The 10,008-nt window shown below is 36.3% G+C and overlaps 1 protein-coding gene and 1 non-coding gene across 7 annotated transcripts in view; one reads left to right on the forward strand and one right to left on the reverse strand.

Annotated features, from left to right (window-relative positions):
* Nucleotides 1–10,008, reverse strand: part of SETD2 (SET domain containing 2, histone lysine methyltransferase) — a 118,483-nt gene that overhangs the window by 69,187 nt on the left and 39,288 nt on the right. For all 6 annotated transcript variants that reach the window (XR_009505837.1, XR_009505838.1, XM_059939467.1 and 3 more), the window contains exons 4-6: nt 6,965–7,096; nt 4,010–4,138; nt 569–692 (exon numbers count right to left, since the gene is read on the reverse strand). Coding sequence is in view for 4 of the 6 variants with exons in the window: in XM_059939467.1 (XP_059795450.1) it covers nt 569–692; nt 4,010–4,138; nt 6,965–7,096 (385 nt within the window). In the remaining 2 variants the exon portion in view is untranslated. The remainder of the gene's footprint in view (nt 1–568; nt 693–4,009; nt 4,139–6,964; nt 7,097–10,008) is intronic.
* On the forward strand, nt 9,303–9,409 carry LOC132375527 (U6 spliceosomal RNA). Its single transcript, XR_009506071.1, has one exon. It is a non-coding gene; the product is annotated as a U6 spliceosomal RNA (small nuclear RNA).

Below are 10,008 nucleotides of genomic sequence, written 5' to 3' on the forward strand. Positions count from 1 at the left end.
GAGCCCACCCTCAGAGTGAGATTCAACAGGTCCTAGGATGGGTCCCTACAACTTGCATTTCCAGATTGAACATAGAGGCAGACATGAGAATCTAGCTAAATTCTAGTAAGCCAGACATTAAAGAGATTTGTAAATGGTACTCCTCACTAAAAAAAAAAACTTTTTGGAAAATGCTTAATTTTCACAAAAGCATATGTTATTTGTGTCAACATCATAGGCTTATTGTCACTTTTAAATGGTTTAATAAAAAAATATTTTCAACTTCTCAGCTTTCATCTTTAATATAAATATTGATAAATATAATCCACATAAACAAAAGCTCTTTGGGGGCCATCAATAATTTTTAAGAATTGTAGTATGAAGCATGTATGTTTACATTTACATATACATGTAAATACCCCCCTCTCCCTCATCCTTTTTGTAAGCAAATAGAAAAAAACTATCCACACTGTTCAGCTCCTTATTTTGGTCACTTAATATATTTTAGAGATCAGTCCATATCAATGACCCCTTTCAAACTCAAGAACTTCCAGATCTGTTTCAAAACAAACACATTCATGCCACTTACCTCATCATTCTTCAGGGCCATGAAATAGTAGTGGATGTTTTTGTTTCGTGCATACTCCTTTACCCGGGCTTTAAACTCTTTATGATCAAGTACCTCTCCACAATATTCCAGGACAAAGGTGTTCCTGGCAAAAGAAAAACAGCATTTCCTGCCTAGGAGATATACGGAAAACACATACATCCATGCAAAAATAATGCATTTTAAAAACTATTGTAAAGTGGACAGATTTGCTGTTACACAAGATGTAATTAAAATATATGTAAAGTGCCTAGCAACTAATCGAGGTTAATTTTCTCCTTCCTAATACTTTGCAAAGAATGTTGACTCTAAGAAGCTTTTATAATTTACACTTATAACAAAACGCATATCCTTGCTCTCAATAGATATTAAAACGAACTTCCAAGTCTGGTTTACATTATCATGAAAACAATGATTCACAACTGAGAAACAGTTATGAAGAAATCAGAAGCAGTGAAAAATTAGAGGCTTTATGTCCTAAGAAAAAAGAAGGCAACTTAAATACAGCAGCCCTTCTACTTAACTACCTTTACTCTCAAAGGTCTCTAATGATGTTAAAGGTCAAATATACCTTTTCTCTGACTGCATTCTCTGTGAGTTTTCTCTAGCATTTATCAACAATCATGATTAAGCTCTCTCCTTGGCTTCTTTCAGTTACCTTCTACCTTTGATTGTTCTTTCATGGTTATTTACCTATTTCTTCTCTATTGAAGATATTCTCAGTCTCTTCCCTCTCCCTTTATTTTATAAAAGCTCATTCTCACCAATGACTTCAAGTATTACCTCCATGTAAACAAATGCTTCTCTACAGTTTACTCCCAAGTTCTGACCTGAAATGACCTACCTGGAAGTCTTGTCTTACCCTTTCAAAATAAACATGCCCTGGAATTCCCTGGCTGTCCAGTGGTTAGGACTCGGCACTTTCATTGCTGGGGCCTGGGTTCATTCCCTGGTCGGGGAACTAAGATCCCACAAGATGCACAGAGAGAAAATAAACAAATGTGCCCTAACACTAACCAAAGAGATTTTTTAAATGTAAAAATGTAAATCATTTGTATTTGTTATGATATACTGACATAATCAGTATACTTCTCCTTTTTTTCTTTTTTTTTGGCCACGCTAAAAAAATGCTATGTTTAACGCTTTCTTTAAGAAGCCAGAAACAAAAAGCCACATTTGTATTTCATATAAATATCTAGAATAAGGTAAATCCATAGAGATGGCAGATTTAGAGGTTGCCAAGGGCTGGGAAGAGGGGGCAATAGGGAGAATCTGCTTAATGGGTAAGGGGTTTCCTTTTGGGGTGATAAAAATTTTTGGAACTAGACAGAGGTGATAGCTGCCCAATATTATGAATACTAAATGCCACTGAATTGTGCACTTTAAAAAGGCTAATAATATATTGTGTGAATTTTACTCCACCCCTCCCCCACCCCGCAAAAAACCAAAGTCCCATTTGGTATCCAATAACATTAAGTCAACCTAGACAGCACTGCCTTCCATTCCTATAGCCTAAAACTTGAGGGTTTTGGTAGGAATTTGCTTATTTTTTTGGTGGCGTCTGTCATGGTATTTTAACAGTAACTAGCAGCTTTGCTCCAAATACCTCCTCCTCATACCGTGCACATCTGACAGTATGCCCTTCTTAAGTGGGAATACTCTACCAGTGAACACCTAAATAGCTTAGAGTTAAAAATTTATAAAATTGGTATTACCATCAGCACATGGAAGTACATGAGTGAAGGTGTGGGAATCCTGGAAACATTAAGTCCTAGTATATTTTACCAAAGCAGGGTTCTTTGTGGGTAGTTGAGGAAAGCTAAAGAGCTTCAGGAAATTTTAACCTGCTATGTGAACCAGTCACGCATTCTCTCCTCTCTTCTCCCAATCTCCTTCCCCGTAACAGACACGGACTCCTGAGCCATCAAATAGTCTCTGTTGCATACAACAAGAATTTACGTTAAAGTTGAAGCTATGTTAGTGCAGACTCTGCCAAGAGGCAGTGTCCATTACTACCCCTGTAAGAGAGGGTTATGTCCAAACTGGAGTTCCTTTAAAAAAATTTTAAAAAGACTCTCCAAAAGAAAAGCCTGGCTGGCTTGAGTAGAATAAAAGAAAGCATACCTGAAAACCTGCATCTAGACCAGAGTTAGTGATTTTAGAAATGCACCAGACTGCCTTGGGGAGTACTGAGTTCAGTGTTGTTAACAGTGTTCAAGGGAAGCTTAGTCTACTATTTATTTAAAATATTATAAAGGATCCAATGAATTTGGATATGAAACATACTGAGATGATTCTGAGATACTTGTTTCAAAGAAACAATTTAAAAATGGTTATAAACCAAAATACTTTGATAATACTTTGCAGAAAAGGGAAATATATGAGGTTCCTACTATCTACTTTTTTATATAATAAAACGTGGGTTTTTTCTGGTTGGTTCTCAAAAGGATAAGTGACATGAATATCATTTCCTATTTTCACAATAAAAACCAAATGATTTGGCTTTCAAAAGATACATGAGGTTCCTGTCAGAAAACTAAATTACCTGGTGGTGGTGGTGGTTATTATTATTAGGTTATTTGCTACCTGGTTGCTTTGAATCCCCACAATAAAAAGACTAAAACCCCTCACCCCATCCCAATTCCCATTCAAGTGTAGCCATATGCTAAGGATTCTGAAACAATAGTTGTCCCTGAGTCACTAGAATCAGCAACTGTTTTATTTTCTTCCTTTATTCCTTTGATGTATTTTTAAAAATTCTTCAATCATAAACACATGTAATCTGTATATACTTAACTTTAAAGAAAAAGGTACTCAACTTTCATGAGAATACTTAAATATGCTATATGTAAGAAAATTAGTGGCTAAAGGAAATACCGAATATGGTAGAAAATAAAACTGAACCTTTTATTGCATTACATATAAAAGTTACATGACTTTAGAAGGCAACATTTATTCATTCAAAAATGTTTAATGAGTGTCTATCAAGTATGCTTTAATTCTCTATCTCAATATCCTCAGACACTCTCCACTACTCTTATCCCAACTAAACTTTATATAGATTCAACTTTATAGATTCTGTCCTAACTCCTTTTTATAGAGTTTCATAGGGATTCTGGGGATCTACAGCAAACACTTGGTAATTACTTGGAATTAAAGGTAACATAACTATCAGACAAAGAAGGACCGGCCTAGTTCAAATATCACAAGGGACAAACTGCTCTCTCATATATAGACAGGAGAGATTTCTATTTAATTTCCTAAAAGAAGTGAATTTAAAACGAACAAACTAGCTACCAAGTGGTCATTCTGCACAATAATCATTATTAAACTTCAGTGTAATAGGCAAATTATTTTCCTAAAAAGTATCTAACCAACTTCAACAACACAAATGAAGTGAAAGGCGATTAAAACATAACTTACGAAGGAAGGTCTTTAGCAGCTCTCAAGCCCCAGCCTTTCTTTTCTGTGAGTATGACTTCCACATCTGCATGCTGTTTTCTTTGAAACCGTCTATTGGAACAATAATCCCCATTTGGACACCGAGAAGAACTGAAATGAGAAAAGGAGAAAATTAATTCTTCAAAGCAGTAAAAGAACCAAAAACACGTTCACTAGAATGTTATGTAAATATATCCATATCTTTATGGCATAATCAGCATACGTGTGGTAAACCTCCAAGTGAGCCTTCCTCAATAATTCTTTCCATCACGAAGGGATTCCTTAAAATTGAGTGTCTACATTGTTAAACAGATGATGCCCAAAATACAGTCTTGTCAACTGGTCATTACCCCTCTCTGACTGTCTAAGATACATTTCCAGGCTGCATGTAAGTCTGCAGTACTCTGACAACTATGCAGAGCTAACTTATTTTCAATCAGTGCACCTTCTCTTATATTCCACTCCAATCATCACTAATTTCATCTTTTGAATGTAGCTAACTACTTGAGCTACATTTAAGAGAAACCAAAGTCGTCATTAAACATATCTTTGTTCAGAGTAAGCACAATATAAACTGGCAAGGCTCTTCCCTCATGGATCTTAGAATAAAACTAAAATCAAAAATTTACTGAATTCTTAATATTCCAAAGCTGACAGATACAAAGGCTTTTAATACTGAGTAAGGCTACAATAAAAATTACCAATTATTTCCAATATATTATTATTTATTGCCAAACCAGTAGTAGTAAGCAACATTTTTACAGATGTCCAAAGGATAAGGGATTCACTCTGGAGAGAAGCAGTGAAGGAAAGCTTTCCGGAAGGAGTAGGATTAAAGCAGAATCTCTAATGACACATAGGATATGGACACATAAGGAAAACAAGAGGTACAATGACAGTGCCCACCTGTGTGCAGAAATAGGAAACAAGGCCTACTTGAGAAAAGGGGAATAAAATAGCTAAGGATAACTGATAAGAAAGGTGGGTTGCTGGAAGATGAAAAGGCAGGTTGTTGATGTACTATGAAGGGCTCTCAATACCAAGGTTACATTTGAACCTAATCTTGAGAACCACTAAAAGTTTTGAGCGTGGGAATAACAAGAAAAAAGAATTTCTGTACTTCATATCTGTTCAACAAGGTTGGCAGGAAAAACCAGAAGAATGCAGAGACCAGGGCAAACAATGTCAAATTAGGAGAATACTTGTTCTTATGTCTTCTCTTCTTTTTTAATTAATTAATTAATTAATTAATTAGGCTGCGTTGGGTCTTTGTTGCTGTGCGTGGGCTTTCTCTGGTTGTGGCGAGCGGCGGCTACTCTTAGTTGCAGTGTGCAGGCTTCTCATTGTGGTGGCTTCTCGTTGCGGAGCATGGGCTCTAGGCTCACAGGCTTCAGTAGTTGTGGCACACGGGCTCAGTAGTTGTGGCTCGTGGGCTCTAGAGCGCGGGCTCAGTAGTTGTGGCTCGTGGGCTCTAGAGCGCAGGCTCAGTAGTTGTGGCGCACGGGCTTAGTTGCTCCGCGGCATGTGGGATCTTCCCAGACCAGGGCTCAAACCTGTGTCCCCTGCATTGGCAGGCGGATTCTTAACCACTGTGCCACCAGGGAAATCCCTCTTCTCTTCTTATATGTTTACTGTCATCTCTACTTTTAGTTTACATTTAAAAATACCAAAAATGCTTTCTCTTTTTTATTTTTTGAGGTATATGTTTTATTTTTGTAACACTATTACATAAGCAAAACCAAAAACTGAGTTTAAAAAAAAAAAAACTTCATTAACACTAAAAATAAGGTGCCTATACTATAAATCACCTTAATATTCTTTCCATGTTAAAAATGATACAATTTTCAATCGGACTGGTTTTTTTTTAAAAATCACATTTTTTTAATGTAAAGGTATTTACTGTTTATATGAAAAATATGGAAGCAAATGTCTATCAATAGAAGATTAATAATTATGGGTTAACTATGAATAGAATACATAATGTAGTCAACAGAAAGATTTAGATAGGCCTAAATATGTAGCTCTGAATAGGTCTCCAAAACATATTTAATTAAAAGTGTGGGGACTTCCCTGGTGGCACAGTGGTTAAGAATCCACCTGCCAATGCAGGGGACACGCGTTCGAGCCCTGGTCCGGGAGGATCCCACATGCCGCGGAGCAACTTGGCCCATGTGCCACAACTAGTGAGCCTGCGCTCTAGAGCCCACGAGCCACAGCTACTGAGGCCCACGTGCCTAGAGCCCGTGCTCCGCAACAAGAGCAGCTACCACGATGAGGGGCCTGTGCACCGCAATGAGTAGTGGCCCCCGCTCGCCACAACTAGGGAAAGCCCGCGCGCAGCAATGAAGTCCCAACGCAGCCAAAAATACATTAAAAAAAAAAATTACTAAAAAAAAGAAAAGTGTGTGTGGCAGGTGAGGGCAAACAAAGTTTCAAAAAGTACATATAGTAAGGATTTCATTTCTACACATAAAAAGAGGAAATGTCTACCCATGCTGGTATAGGCATAAAAATTATCTGGAAAGACTACAAATAGAGGGATTGAGGCTTGGGGGAGCAAGACATTTTACTTTAAGCACTTTTGAAATGTTAGGGTTTTAGCTTATTTTATAGTAAAAGCTAAAAAATACCAACATTTACCTCTCAGGACGTGAACCTTACAAGAGATAAAAGGAGACTGGGTAAAAATTACTATTACTATGTTAGCATTAGGGCTACTTTACAGAGCACTTACAACATGTACTATAATCTAACGCACAATGCAAGGGAAATTTGCCTCCTTATAAACACTATTACACATTGGAGATTTCATTGCTCAGAAATACTCAACAATAGGTAGAAGGAGAAAAGTTAAATTTACTCCTAATAATTCTTCTTAAAATTTAGAGACATTTAATAGAATAGTTGAGCAAAAGAAGAACATTCTAATTTACTTACCATTCAATCATGAGGAGACGATTAAGACAATCTTCCCCACATGCTATTTCACCTTGAGCTCTTTCATCTTTAGAAAGAGGTGTACACTCACACTGCATTCGCTTAATATCCCGATGGGATTTATTCTTCTTTCTATTGGGTAAAATTTTATTAAAATTGGTTAAATAAATGTCCTGGCAATGATACAACATACACAATCAAAAATGTGCTAAATCTCACTAGTTTCCCATTTAATGATTCTGGTTAAGTCAATCATTCAGAGAGAAGAAAACATCTAACCACTAAGCATTTATGAGACTGAAAACACTAAGAATTGTATTGCAAAACAGGTGAGAGAGACAACCTCAGCCTTGGCAAATGGGAAGCTGGGATAAGTGCAAATCTATCATTTTGGACTCAGTCCTTATTTCCTAGTCCTTGTCATCTAAACCTTGAATTCTGAGCAGTTTCAAATGTTAATAGTCATATTTGGCTCCACAGAAAAATAGGAAAACTCATGAATATCAAATAATAACACAGCTGATTAATTAAAGTTAGGTTTAAGAATCAGTCCTCATGGACTTCCCTGCAGTCCAGTGGTTAAGGCTCCACGATTCCACTGCAGGGGGCGAGAGATCAATCCCTGGTCGGGGAACTAGGATCCCGCATGCAGTGGAGCAGCCCAAAAAAAAAAGAATCAGTCCTCATGGATATACAAATAATAGTTGAGATACAAGGCTAAGGAAGAAAAGGAGTTGCTTTAGAAAGAAAAAGGAGTTTTTAATTAAGAATTTAACTCAATCAAATCCTTTAGAGAATCCTTCAGCAACATCACTTTTGTACAAATCCTGTTTAAAAGAAAACTGAATGATATAAAAAAAAAAAAAAGAATGACGTATATATTATTATAGAATAGCATTACTACAGAGGACTAAACTTTCTCAGTGTAGATTTGGGGGAGAAGATAAACTGTTCGAAATTGACTGGGTTCATAAAAACCTAAGCCAGAGTTCGCAAAGCAAAAGTGAAAATGTGATTATTTTTGTTGAACTCAACTCTGGCCTTTTTGTTGAACTCAATTTTTTGATCTTTGTCAAAAAAGGAAAAAAAAAATTCAAGGACAGACGAATAAGATCCCCTTCTTAAGATTAGGGAACTATGACTTACTCTTCAGCTATTAGACAAGTGAAGAACACAGCTGCTCTAAGTGACTGTCTTAATCTCCTAACTAATCTGCTTTCACCTCCAACATATGTTCTCTACTACAGTCCCAGTTTTATAAAGTACCTAGTGTGTCATGATAGTTTCCACGAAGTCTGAGTAACAAGAATGATTCATCTGGATCAATTAAAGATATAATTCATTAATGAGCATAAGAATATGCTTAGCCTGAATAAAGATGACTAAAGATAAACAAATTATCTTTTTACAAGTACTTAAGAGCTATGTATAAAAACAGTAGCTTTATTTTGTATTGTTCCAAAAGGCCAGATGAGGACTACCGGGCACAGATTTCGTTCAGGTAAGCCTATTTTCACTAGACATAAGAATGCACACACTATTTTACAATAATTTGTCTTCTTAGTGGCTTCTATAAATGCCCAGCTTATATCAAGCACTTTAAAACGCCTCTCACCAACCAATTATGTATATAAAACTCACTGAATAAAATCCAGAGGGTTGGGTTGATTAATTTTATTTCTGTTCTTTCACAAAGATCATGTAAGTTGCATCACTCTACTCACAAAATTCTTACGGAGTACCACTTAAAATATTCAATATTTTGAAGTTAAACCTAATTTACAACTAGTTATAAATGAATGTAATTGTAAGAGGCCCGTTTTATCCTTAAAAAACAAAAAAAGTGTTTTTGTTTTTGCTTTTTAAATAGGAAAAACTTCTGATGGGTCTAACTTTAAGATGAAGTCTTTTACCTTATCCACAGTGGAAAATGTCTTCATTTTAAAAAATTCTGAATGCTTAAAGGGATGATGGCTAAGTTGATTCTCAACTAGAGGAGAAATTTCCAAAAGGAGGTAGGTGGTTAGGAGACTATAAATTTTTTTTTAAAGGCATATTCAACATATATTTACATTGGGAAAACAAGATTATCGAAGAGAGGTGAAAGAAAGTTGACTGAGAATCTGTGCTCTAGAGGAATTTGTTTTTATTATCCTAGTCTCATTATACCTTGTTTCATGTTAGGGATTTCACCATTTAAAACTTAAAAACTTGTTATGCTACTGCCACGTTTAATCTACTAGCAACAGATTTTGAAACATGACAAAAGAAAACTATATTCTAATCTAGTTCCAGCTTGTAAAGTACCTAAAGATATTTTTCAAAAATGTTCAGAATGGTGCTCGCTTCTGTAGCATATATACTAAAATTGGAACGATACAGAGAAAATTAGCATGGCCCCTGCGCAAGGACGACACGCAAATTCGTGAAGGGTTCCATATTTTTAAAAAGAAACGAAGTTGAGTTATTTCTAGTGACGTGGATGGACCTAGAGACTGTCATACAGAGTGAAGTAAGTCAGAAAGAGAAAAACAAATACTGTATGCTAACACATATATGTGGGATCTAAAAAAAAAAAAAAGGTTCTGAAGAACCTCGGGGCAGGACAGGAATAAAAACGCAGACATAGAGAATGGACTTGAGGACACGGGGAGGGGGAAGGGTAAGCTGGGACAAAGTGAGAGAGTGGCATGGACATATATACACTACCAAATGTAAAACAGATAGCTAGTGGGAAGCAGCTGCATAGCACAGGGAGGTCAGCTCGGTGCTTTGTGTCCACCTAGAGGGGTGGGATAGGGAGAGTGGGAGGGAGACGTAAGAGGGAGGGGATATGGGGATATATGTATCTGTATAGCTGATTCACTTTGTTATACAGCAGAAACTAACACACCATTGTAAAGCAATTATACTCCAATAAAGATGTTAAAAAAAATGTTCAGAATGAAGTAAGGAAAAAAAAATCCAACGTAACTTTTTTCTTCTCTAAAGGCAGACTATTTTGCTGGAGTTTTGTTTCACTTTCTGCCACAGTTTCACATGTA

The sequence above is a fragment of the Balaenoptera ricei genome, chromosome 11 (genome assembly GCF_028023285.1).
Source record: "Balaenoptera ricei isolate mBalRic1 chromosome 11, mBalRic1.hap2, whole genome shotgun sequence".
Taxonomy (NCBI): domain Eukaryota; kingdom Metazoa; phylum Chordata; class Mammalia; order Artiodactyla; family Balaenopteridae; genus Balaenoptera; species Balaenoptera ricei.